The sequence below is a fragment of the Chiloscyllium plagiosum genome, chromosome 21, assembly GCF_004010195.1.
Source record: "Chiloscyllium plagiosum isolate BGI_BamShark_2017 chromosome 21, ASM401019v2, whole genome shotgun sequence".
Classification (NCBI taxonomy): Eukaryota; Metazoa; Chordata; class Chondrichthyes; order Orectolobiformes; family Hemiscylliidae; genus Chiloscyllium; species Chiloscyllium plagiosum.
The window spans coordinates 724,639-737,743 of record NC_057730.1 but is presented as its reverse complement, the minus strand read 5'-3'; the positions used below and the strand labels follow the sequence as shown (position 1 = coordinate 737,743).

At 38.6% G+C, this 13,105-nt stretch overlaps 1 protein-coding gene across 1 annotated transcript in view; it reads left to right on the top strand.

Moving 5' to 3' along the window:
- znf598 (zinc finger protein 598) overlaps window positions 1–8,490 on the top strand; it is a 72,641-nt gene extending 64,151 nt beyond the window's left edge. Inside the window, exons 11-12 of the mRNA XM_043711100.1 lie at window positions 4,009–4,144; window positions 4,783–8,490. Of these exons, the coding sequence (XP_043567035.1) occupies window positions 4,009–4,144; window positions 4,783–5,124 (478 nt within the window). The 3' untranslated portion in view covers window positions 5,125–8,490. The remainder of the gene's footprint in view (window positions 1–4,008; window positions 4,145–4,782) is intronic.
- The last annotated feature ends 4,615 nt before the right edge of the window (window positions 8,491–13,105 follow it).

The window sequence follows — 13,105 nt, the reverse complement described above, 5'->3', positions numbered from 1 at the left end:
AATAATAAAAGAAAACCCCAAGGGGGGGGAGAAAATCAAATCCCTCTCCCCACCCCCCATGATAGTATTAAACAGTGAAGTAAGAAAAAAAAGAAAGAAAAGGGAGGGGGGGATATAAACCAAAGCGGGGGGAAAGGCAAAGCAACATCCATTATCTCTTACAATTTATCTAAGAGAGTCCAAGAATTCCTTGGCCTTTTCTGGCGGTCCGAAGTAATACATGGATCCTTCATGGTTAAAGCGCAGCGTCGCTGGGTAGCGTAAGGAGTACTGAATATTTAAGTCCCTTAAACACTTCTTCGCCTCGTCGAATGCCTTCCTCTTTCGCACCAGAGCTGGGGAAAAGTCCTGGAATAACATGATCTTGGATCCTTTATAGATCATAGCTTGGGGGTCTTTTCCAAGATTTCTAGGAGTATCTGCCTCTCCCTATAGCTCTGCAGCTGGAACATGACTGGGCGTGGGCGCTGGTTCGAGCCGGCCCCGCGTATTGCGACCCGGTAGGCCCATTCCACCCTTACCTGACCTGATCCAGATTCCAGATTTAAAAGCTGTGGCAGCCACTGCTCAAGGAATGCTGTAAGCTGGCCTTCCTCTTCCCGTTCGGGAAGGCCCAGCAAACGAATATTTTTTTGACGACCTCGATTATCGAGGTCGTCAGTGTAATTCTCTAAGGTCCGGACTCGTTGTTCGAGAGTCCGGACCTGATCCACGGCCGATTGCGCTGTAGTTTCAGAGGTCGCGGCCTTTAACTCCACCCCTCCAACTCGGTGCTCGATTTCCTGGATGTCTCGGTCGTGCTTCTGCAGCGCAGTCGAGAGTGAGTCCCATCGATTTCGGGATTCTTCGATAAAAGCATCCAGTTTGGAGATCATTACCACAAGGCTTGTCACTGTAGGCAGCTGCGGGTGGGGGAGGGGTTCCTGCTTGCTGAGAGCTGAGGGCTCCCTTCCCTTTGGTCATTTTTACTAAATATTAGATTGTTTAAATGTAATACTAAGCAACTAATTAAATTAAACAGCTATTATGAATGATTTGGTGAGGGTGGGTGACCCACTTTACCCAAGTCTTGGGAGGAGCACTATAGACTCAGACTTGCTGGGTCGCCGCCATCTTGGATCCCCCACTTTTAGTCTCCTTATTGAGAAAAAAGGTGTTGCAGGCAGCTCAGAGAATAATCTCTAGTTCAGAGGGATGGTCTTCAGAGAAATGAGAGATTATCTTATTATCTTATTAAAGCTTGTAAGATTCTCTTAAGGGACTTGACATTAATCACTGAGAGGATGTTCCCCTCATGAGAACCAGAGGACATAGTCTCAAAATTAATGGGTGCCAATTTAAGACTGAGTTGAGGAAGAATTTCTGCTGAGAGTTGTCTTTGGATATCTTTGCCTCAGAGAGCTGTGGGGGCAGAGTCGTTGTATATATTTTTTTTTTAAATATTTTTATTAGAAATTTAACATTTTTACAAGTTTACAAAAATAAACAAAACTCTCAGATATAAACATTGATATACAATTAGATCAAATATACAATAACCAAAATTTGACAAAAAAAAACAAAAAGAAAAAAAAACACAAACAAACAAAACTCAACTATCTACTAATCTAACCTACAACTAACCAGAGTGTATATTTAAGTCTCTTACATGCTCTGGATGTGTTAACATCAGATATGATAAAACCCATATTCGTGCGGGATTCCTCCCCCGAGGGGCCGCGGACCAGCCAGGTTTGTAATCTCAATTAAATAAAAGCCCTTGTTAGGATAGCCGAAATATCTGTATTTATGTAATTCAAAAAGGGCTGCCATATTTTATAAAATAATTCGGTCTTTCGGTGCACCATATTTGTAAGGAAGTCAAGGGGAATACATTCCATAATTAGTCTGTGCCAATTTGAAAGTCCAGGGGGGCCCTCCGACACCCAGTTCATCAAAATATTTTTCCTTGCACAGAAAGAAAGAATAGAAAATAGTCTCTTCCCGTACGTGTCCAGGGAGGGAAAGTTCGAAAAGCCCAAGAGGAGAGATACGGGGTCCACTTTTATTTCCGTTCCTAAAATTTCTGTCAGGGTGCTTGCTACTTTAGTCCAATATCTGCGGATCTTATGACAGGTCCATAAGCAATGTACAAGAGTGCCCACCTCTATTTTGCATTTAGGACACATTGGAGATGCTCCTGCCTTAAATTTTGCCAATCGAACCGGTGCTATATGGGCCCTATGAAGTATCTTCAGCTGGATAGCCTGGGTTCTGTTACAAATAGTAATTCTTCTAGCATTTTCCCAGATATCATTCCACGTTGTATATATTTAAGGCTGAGCTAAATTAATTCTTGATCAGTAGGGAAATTGAGGGTTATGAAAAAATGCAGGAAAATGGATGTGTGGAGTATCTGATCAGCCATGATCCTGTTGAATGGTGAAGTAGGCTCGAGGAGTAGAAAGGGCTACTCCAGTTCCTACTTTTTATAGTCTTATGTTATTGGTTCAGGTAGTAACTTCATTGCTCAATATAGAACTGAGCTAGTGATTTTTGAGAAGGTTTGTAGCTCAGGGGGTTGATGATAAGTATGTATGTAAGTTAGCTTGTTGGCCTGGAAAATTTTGTTTTCAGACGTTTCATCACCATACTAGGTAACATCTTCAGTGAGAGTCTACAGTGAAGCGCTGGTATGTCCCACCTGAACTCCATCACTAAACATGTCAATTTAGATCCTATCTACCTTCCTTTGGGGAAATAACCCAGAAATGACATCACCCATCTTAAGAAATTAAGACCTATACATAGAGGGGTCGGGACGTACTACCGTGCTTCTCTGGAGACTTTCACTGAAGATGTTACTAGTATGGTGACGAAATGTCTGAAAATAAATATTCCAGCTCAGTGAGCTAACTTGCATACTTACATAACTGAGCTATTACAGATCATCTTGATTTAATCTGTTGTTTCTGTTGGAATGTGAGCAGATCTGATGGAGATTATTTGCATCTAGCTTTTATTTGCTAACACGTTACCATTCATAACCCTTTCTCTGATGACACTCACCTAGAAATGTGTGGCATTTTGGAGTAGAATTGGAATTAGCTGTGATGCTTTCCACTGTTGAATGATTTATCTGCACATTGGTTCTGAATATCTGTGGACTTCATATCAGAAAGAAAAGTTGGGCATGAAATACATCAGCTTCTGGCATCCAAAATCCTGAATTCAAGTACAAATTGATGTTTTGTAAGTGTCTTTATTCTCCGATTTTATTAGTGAAACAGATTTATATCATTTAGGAACACATTCTGAAGATCCGAGACTGGATGTTTAATGTTTAATATTGATATCGTCCTAATTTACTGGTGTTGCAGTATTTCCAGGGTGCTTCAGAGCTACTTAGTGGTACATTATTATTGCAAGCCATGCAAGTGGACTTATAGTTCATGTACATTTTATAAATGTTTTGTGTGTATTTTTGTACTAAATACAAAACATTTTCCTAGTTTTTCACATCTATTAGATAATAAAATTTGTGGTGTTTTTCCATTGTTTAATCACCAATACCTTTTAGAGTAATCTGAGTTAATTTGTAATCCCAATTCAAAGACTTGTTCTAAAGGTAGAAGGAATTAAAGTAGAAAATCATTTCCATTAATGCTTACGATTTATTTGGCTTCCACCGGTAATCGTGTACTGTATGCACTAATTTGATGTACAGTCAGTTCTGAAATAACATAATAGTTCAGTTCTTGTGCGATCATGAAAATCACGCAGTAGCGGCCCCATTCAAGCTAATGGGGCCAGATCACATAGCCAGTACAGGTAAGGAAAGCTCATCTTCTGCAATAATGATCTAAATTCTCCAGTCGGATTAAAGCTAACTCACGTTAGAGCAGAAACACCTGTATCTAATGTTTTGGGTGTGATCATGGCAAGCACAGGACTGAAAAGATGAGACTAGAAGTGACTTTTCTGTTTGATCTGTTTTCACAAAATAGTTCTTAATTTGTTTCAATATAGATCATCAAATATTTATCTCCTTCCTGAGAACTTTAAGCAGAGGAATGTTGAACTAATTCAATCAATAAATACAATTTTGCACAATGATGAAACAAAATTCAACAAATTCAAAACACAGTCTGGACAATTCAGACAGGTAAGCGGCATCAGCAAAGGTGAGATGATGATGGAGGAGGGCATACTTTCTTTTCCAATGTCTTTCTGTTCATGAAAGGTGTGGCGGCATAGAATGTTTTCTTTAATTTTTTTATTGTTTCATAAAAATAGATTGTAACACATGTTTTGAGTCAAATAATGGGAATTAACTAAAGTTATTAAAAAATTTTTATTTTTTTATAGCTATCAGGTGTAACTTGTTTTATGCTCAAGTTACTTTAGTATCTTAAATGTTCCTTTTTCCTTGGCTTTTTTTTGCATATCATGGATATTCAGATTGAGCAATGAATGAGACTTCTAATTGTAAATCCTGAATTGCACAGAAGACTTCCCATATCAACTGAGATGAAAGCAAATCAAAAGTGATGCTTCCTGGAATACTATTTCAGAGGTGCTTTTGCACCAATGTAATTACTATTCCTTTGATAGGAACCTGGTAGAAGTTTCATGGCTTTTGTGTTGTTGTACTTTACCTTCTTTAACTCTGCACCAAAACAGTTGCTTGCTTCAGTCTCAGTTTGATAATTATTTGCTTCCTGTGGACTGTTCCTTAAATTATTCAGCATCTGGTGAACTGTGGTTTACTTTCATTTTTACATCGCTGTCTTGCGTTCCCAGGGTCGGATTTCTGCTGCAGACTATTATAGGAGTTGCAGAGAACTTCTGGGAGAAAATTTCTTGAAAATATTCAATGAACTGTTGGTTTTGCTGCCGGATACAGCCAAGCAGCAGGAACTTCTTTCTGCTCATAAGGACTTAAGAGAGAAGCAAGGTTCAAACAAATCAAAAAAGAACAAGAAAAATGCATGGCAAACCACCATGAATTCAGATTTTGACTACCAGGTGTGTCCCACATGTCAACAAGTGCTGACTCAGAAAGACTTTGTCACCCACAAGGCTTCACATTTTGAGGATGATGAGTTTCCCACTCTCCAGTCTGTGAGCCGAATCATCAGTTAATAATCAAGCCAAATACTCAAGATCCAAGGGAAAACCTATTTGACCATATAGAGTAATGGTGCATGTAGATGGTGTTGCTGTTTACAAGCATACGTTGCTTTAAAGAGAAACATGGGAGAAATGTCGTATAGTATGTAGCTGAGAGGAAGGAAGCGATGTGTGTTTTAGGGAAGTATTATTACAGTATCTAAACCTGCTGCTATACTGTAGAAAGAAAAAGGTGATGTATCATTTCACATTATTGAATGTTTTTGAAACTACTTTCTACATTTTGCAAACATCAATGCTGAAGGAGGGACTTAGCAAAATATGTCCTTTGTTCCTTTTGCATTTGAAATTAGCTTTTGAAGCATCAAAACTTTGCAAATGTTTTGCATTAACAAAATTGGACGTCAAAACAAAGTGAATGTAATTGAAATTGACCCTATAATTAATGTAAAATATAATATTGCAAGTACTTTGATTTGCACGCAGCATGCTGCAGTATCTTTTCCTACCCCTGTAATGATTGCTGAGTTTCCCATTTGACAGTTCAATTTAAAATCTGGAGTAAAATACAAAGGTTTAGAAGTTAGAGTTAAATGCAGGAAATTGCTTTGCCATAATCCAATTTTCCTAGTTTAAATTGGTCGCTAACAAGCTGCCCTACAGAATTACTATTTCTCTATATTTAAATAGCAGGTCGTGCCACCAAAGCAATGAATTAATTTTGGTTCCATTATTGTAAGCTGCATTGTGAAATGGCAATAATATTTAGGCTCATGGGCCTTTTTAAAACTTCATGTCTTGTTGTGAAGTTCGATGAGCTAAAAATAGTAGTGACTATGTTGATGAGAACTGTTGTGAGACAATAATATAAACATGTCAATGTGGCTCTCATCTTATTTATTAAGTGCTATGAAATGAAGCCTTGCCATTTTGGCTTCAGAAAATTATTCGAGAATAAGTGACAGTGTCATTCTGGAAACCTTGTCTGTTTTCTGATGTTATGGTAAGGAATGGTTTTTTTTTTTTGCAACTTAATTTGATTGTTGTCTGTATTGTTACATGAAGAGTTCGATCAATGATGGCACTTATTCATTGTCACCTAAAAGATTTTAGTGCAGTGGTTGATTTTAAATGAAAGTTTAAGGTGGCATGTGTCTCTTTATGTCCACTTCTGCTAGCAGTCACTTTATTGCCACTTTTTTTTCTATTTCTATATCCCATTCATACTCCATGAACATCACCTGGCCTTCTCTACTTGGTTACGGTTCATAATTGACAACAGGCTGTTGTGGTAGGGCACGTCACTGCATAGTTCAATCCTTTTCTCCTCTCACTGCCTACATGTCAACTCCTCTTGTAACTACTTCTGAAATAATAATTTGAAGCTAGATTGTTTCTCTTATTCTGTTGCAGTCCTGTGACCCATTATGGTGTCCCTACTGTTGACTTGACTAAGATCGGTTTATCCAGAACATAGTGTGACTTTCTTGGTCTAAATGCTAGTTGCACTCTCTGGAAACTCACTGACTCATCATTTGAGTTTTCAATGGCTTTTAAACAAACTCATTCACAGCCTACTTTGTTAGGCAGTTTCTAACATGGTAGCTCTACCCAACTAACCATGACAAAATTATCCTTGTATTTCAGTGATCAATATTTCACTCTGGTTGGATGAATAGATGTTTATTTGGTAGCTTATTGGCCAGTTTACGCACCATATTCTTTATTGATCTTACCACTGAATAACCATGATAGACAGTGATTTTTTTGTTTTAATTCTTTGACCAGGAGTACATATTCAACATAGTTTGAAAAGGGTTATGTATGCTGCATTATGTGGTGCTTAATGGTTTTAAAATTGGGGCTACCTAAGAATTCTGTATTCTATTTCTTTAAAAAAAAGTTGGAACATGAAATGAGCAGTTAACAACTTGCATAATGAGAATGGGGACAGTATGTGAAATATTTCTCGTGCTGATCTTGCACATTCATTGGGTGATCTTTGTTTTTGAAGCATTTAACTGCAGTTGGTATTCTGGTAAAGTAACCTGAACCTGTGTATTTGAGTTGTAACCACTTCAATTGTGATCTGAATCACTGAATGGCCCAGTAATAAAATGTCATCACATTAAGTCACAATAACTAACAATCATCACTGATTATTGCTTATTCTGATATTCCGTTTGCATTTGGATTAAGCACCAATGTGGTGCTGAAATTAATTGAATGCTCAAGTTAATGGAATAATTTAAAGAACTAAACATGTGTGAATATTCATTATTATTAGCATAACTTTGGGTTCAGAGTTGATAGATGTTGTCTTGAACAAATACTGTTTGAGCATAAAACTTGGAGGTCCAGTTTTCTTTTTGTTTTTGAAATACTAAAGTAAATGGCAACAAATAGACTAAATAAAAGGCTTAACTGTATAAATCTAAATTTAAAAGTTTAGAATGTATGTGATGAGGGGGGGTATAAATGAAATTATTTGAGTGCAGATAACCACATGGCATTTTCAATCTGGGCTGCAGTAGTATTAATGTTGAGGCATATCTAGGCAATTTCTGGAGCTTAGAGTTGTGATTCTGTAGGCAACTGATAACATTTGAAGATACAGTATCTGAGCAATTTGTTTATTTTTGGTGCAAAGGAACAACATGCTTTCTGAGCTTTCACAAACTAACCTAATTTAGCTTTCTGTTCAGTGGTCAATTTGAATTGTACTTTTTAAAGAAAAACGTAGCCTCCAAGCTAAGATGATATGCGGGATGTACTCTGCATTGTTAGTTTAATCGACTTGAACCATGTTACGCTACAGTTATTGGAACATGGAGTACCTGTACATTTTATTGCATTTGGTTCTACATTTGTACCTGTATCACTGAAATATTTATACCCATGCAATTCCTGCATTCAGTGAATGTTTGGCTGAGCACTAATAAGAATAAGTTTGTCTCAAAAGTTTGTCTCATATACAGTATGTCCTGGAATTTTTGAAGGGTGTCAATAAAAAAAATTATGCAGTAAAGAGTTTGATCAAAGCTGCATTTTTACGCTTAGTTCTGTTTCCAACATTATAAAGACAATATTCACAAACAAAACCAATTTGGTACGTGCTATTTATAATCACTCACTGCAACTTGCATTTATTATAGGATATTTAATGTAGAAAAGTTTCCCAATGCTGTTCTGCTGTTACTGTGATGTGTGATTTAGATGTATTTTGTTACTTCCCAGCAAACTTCTTTTAATGTGAAATGCCAGTGATTGAACAATCTGTTCCCTAATGACTTAAACCCAAAGATTTGTATGCATTCTGCTGGTGGTGTCGTGTCATCTGTAATGTTTTCTATACTGATCATAAAAAAAGCTACATAATCTCTAGTCTGGATCTGAAAATGCATTGAGTTCCAATAGTCAAGGTTGTATTATCACAATGACCTTTGAGAGCTGTCTTTTATAGTCATTGATCCACTGCCGTAAAAGGTTCAGAAGGGCCACCTGCTCTTTTGTACATTGTTGTATAAACTTCTAGATGAAGGTCCTATTATTAAGGGCATGCAACTTTTCTAGAAGATCAAAGGGATTAGCAAAGATAGTACGCTAGGATTTGCAAAAGGTATTCATAAGATCCTGGACCTCTGTTTCAGCAAAAAAACTAATCTACATTAATGTCTTGAAGCTTCCAGTAAATCAAAGTTGCTGACAATGTGAGGCAGGTGAGAATGCAAACTGAGGGGTGTAGGCTATCAAGAATCACAGGCTATGTAAGTAGGCAAAAAAGGTGAAAAACATAACATGCAGAAGTAAGATTTTTAATTTTGGTCATAATGTTAAAATTAAATTTTTCAAAGATGTGAATACTTAAACATTGTTCTAGTCATAGAAATCTAGAGAGCTGAAAATGGACACTTGCCCCTCAAGTCTGCACTGGTCAAAAAAAAGTTACTATTTTAATCCATCTTCCAGCACGTGGCATCCTGAGTGCAGACCTCATATCAGTAAAATATTTAGGGTTTCTGCCTCTCCTACCGTTACAAGTAAAATGTTCCAGATTTCCAGTACCCTTGACTCTCAATTTTCTATCTGCAAATCATGTCTCCCCTCAGTCTGTGTTCCAAGGGCAACAACCACAGTGTCTGCAATCCAGCTTTACAACTGAAACACTCCAGCTCCGGTAATATCCTAGTAAATCTTCTCTGAACCTTTTCCAATGTGTGTCTCCTCTAAAATGAGGATACTGAAACAGCAATGCTTTTTAGCTATGGTTGAACCAACATTTTATGCAGTTCCACTTGGGGGTTGATTTGTTCAGTTGACAAAAATACGAGTTGAATTCCTGCACTGGCTGACGTAACCCTGAAGTACCCCAACCTTTTATCTGAGGCATGGTGACCCTTAGGAGCAATTCACAATCAGTCATCTGTTTAAGAGGGCAGCCCAATGATCCTTTATGACTGCGGTGCTTTACTTACAATTCTAACATTTCCTTGCTGTTGAACACACTGTCTTGGCTAATGATGCATAATTGGTATTTGCTTTTTTAAATAATTGGTCTATCTTAAAGGATTGGTGGGCATGAACACTAAGATCCCTGTGATCCTCAGTGTTTCCCCGGGCCACATTCATCATGTAATCATGAGAGCTGATGCACTGGATTGAATTCCACTTGCCACTGATCACTGACTGTATTCAGGGCAGCATGGTGGCACAGTGGTTAGCACTGCTGCCTCTCAGCGCCAGGGACGCGGGTTCAATTCCCGCTTTGGATGACTATCTGTGTGGAGTTTACATATTCTCCGCTTGTCTGCGTGGGTTTCCTGCAGGTACTCAGGATTCCTCTTCCCACCATCACAAAGATGTGCAGTTAGGTGAATTGGCCATGCTAAATTGCCCATAGTGTTGGGTGCATTAGTCAGGGGTAAATATAGGATGGGGAAGTAGGTCTGGGTGGGTTGCTGTTCGGAAGGTGAGTGTGGACTTGTTGGGCCAAATGGCCCGTTTCCACACTTAGGTAATCTAATCCTCTGTTGTGCTGTCCTTTTATCCTACTTAAGATCAGAGTAGCCTTTATGCCCTTCATTGTTCAATTCCCATGTGCTAATCCAAAAGTCGCTTAAGTGTCTCTGACTCTACCACCACGGCCAGCAGTGCATACCACACACCCATCACTCCTGCAAATAACCTACCTCTGGCATCTCGCCCAAACCTTTCTTCAATTATCTTAAAATTATCTCCCCTCATGATAGATATTTCTTCCCTAGGAAAAAGTCTCTGGTTATCCACTCTATGCCTCTCGCCTCTATCAAGACCCCTCAAGACTCTCATCCTTCTTCGCTCTAATGAGCAAAGTGTTAACTCCCTCAACCTTTCTTCACAAGACATGGCCTCCAGTCCGGGCAGCATCCTGGTAAATCTCCTCTGCATCTTCTCAAACTTTCACATCCTTCCTATAATTAGGTGACCAGAACTGAACAAATATTCCAAGTATGGTTTGAACCAGGGCTCTATAGAGCTGCAGCACAACCTCTCAGCTCTTCAAAACAATCCTCCTGCTAATGAAAGCCAACATACCATACACCTTAACAATCCAACCAACTTGGGAGGCAACTTTGATGGATTTATAGACATGGACTCTAAGATCCCTCTGTTCTTTCACACTATTAAGAATCCTGCCTTTACCTCTGTAATCTGCATTCAAATTCGACCTTTCAAACTTCACACTGTTCCATGTTGAACTCCATCTGCCACTTACCAGCTCAGTTTTGCAGCCTGTCAATGTCCCGTTACAACCTACAACAGTCCTCCATGCTATCCGTAACTTCTCCAACCTTCGTGTCATTGGCAACCTTACAAACCCACCTTCCACTTTCTCATCCAAGTCATTTATAAAAATCACGAAGAGCAGAGGTCTCAGAACCAATCCCTGTGGAACACCACTATTCACAGAGATCCAGGCTGAATAATTTCAATCTACTGCTATCCTTTGTCTTAAACTCAATCCCTCTGCTAATGAAAGCCAATACACCATATGTCTTCTGGTTTCCCTGTATCCCATGCTGCCTCACTTTATGAATGAGCCTACCATGGGGAACCTCGTCAAATGCCTTGCTAAAATCCATGAATACCAACATTCACTGCTCTACCTTCAATGTGTTTTGTCACATCCTCAAATAATTCAGCAAGGTTTGTGAGGCTTGACCTGCCCATGCAAAGCCATGCTGACTATCTCTATTCAAATTATTGTTTTCCAACTAATCATAAATCCTGTCTTTTAGAATCCTCCAATACTTTGCCTGCTACCGATGTAAGACTGACTGGTCTGTAATTCCCAGGATTATCACTATTCCCTTTATTGAACATGGGAATAACATATGCTAACCCCCCCCCCTCCCCCCCAAAAAAAAATCTGGCACTATTCTAGTGGACAGTGACGATGCAAAGATCATCGCCAAAGTGCAGCAATCTCTTAGTTCATTTCCTGTAGTAACCTAGGGTATATGCTGTCAGTCTTGTTGACTCTGTAGTTCAAGTAGGTCACTTGGAATGCCTAGAACATACACTTTTATCTCCTAAGGCATACTACCATCTTGGAGAAATGTTTAAGCATTATGGCTATGTTCTCTGGTCTTGGTTATTAGCACATCATCCAGATAAATGGTGACTTGAATGGACCTTGTAAAATCTTACTCCATCATCTGGGAAATGGCACAAGCTGATACCACAAACGGCACAATAGTTTCTTGGTACAAATCCTTATGAGTATTAATTGTAGCATAGTTCTGAAAATCCTTTTCTAACTGCCATTGCACTAAGCCTATGTCCAAATATGTCTTCTCCACGCCCCCAAAAAAGCCAGTTTTGTGTATAAGTCTTCTATTTGTGGGGTTGTGTATTTATCCAACTGCAAAAAGCAGTTCACTTTTTGTTATGAAGATATGGATGTACTGTATGTTTTAAGAAAATTAAAAGCTAGCTGAATGACCTGACAGCACAAAGTATTCTGAATAAGAAACAATGTAACATGTGGTCCAGCTACTGGGGTAGCTAGGGTAGCTGGTTGCCTGGAGACAAAAACAGATACGAATTAGGTTAATCAGTTTAAATTATACCCGAAATAAATACCACATTCCAATCCAGTTGAATTTAGTATACTGACTATCTTAAAAGCCAATAACATAATCTGATGCTTAAGATGTACAAGACTGGGGAAAATTGAACAGTTGGGAGGAGAACTGCCATGCTACCAGCATGTAGAGACTGCCTGAAAAATAGCTCTCTTAAAGGTACCTTGATTGATCTTTTACCTGTGAAACAGAAATCCCTAAGGAAAAAAGACAAGACATGAAGAGAAGATTTGATATCTAACTGGTTTTGAACACCTGAAATCATGGTAAATCTCAATTGGCGGTGGGGTTCAGACTATTATTATAGAAGGAAAAGTAAAAGCTAGTTAATTATTCTGTTATACTTTAAGAAATAAAGTTGTTACTTTAACTAGTTCTTGGCGCCTCAGATTTTCACAGATTACTGCACCGGATAAATCATTTCTGTATTGCTGGTTTAAATTAAGCAGGAGGGTTTATCCTATGTCATAAGTTTGAAGTCCTCCCAAAGGCAAAAATATCATGTTGGCTTCACAATTGCTACTACCAGTGTGAACTATTCTGCAAACGATACTGGTTTGGTCATTCATTCACTTTCAAGCCTCCTGATTTTTACCTCTACTTTTGCATGCAAGGCGAATGGCACTGGGTGGGCCTTGTCTAGTCATGGATTGCTTCCTGGTCAACATGGAAGGTGGCCTTTCCCACCTCCTGGGAAAGCCTCTGGGTATTTAATTAGGCAGCCATTTCTAATCAAAAAGTGTTGAGCTAATCAATTTGAATCTTTTGCAACCAATTTCACCCGTCAAGCTTGGGCCCAAACCTTTTACAATAATCAATAGTAACTGAACCAGCTACTTCTCACAAAAGATCAGAACTGAAATTGT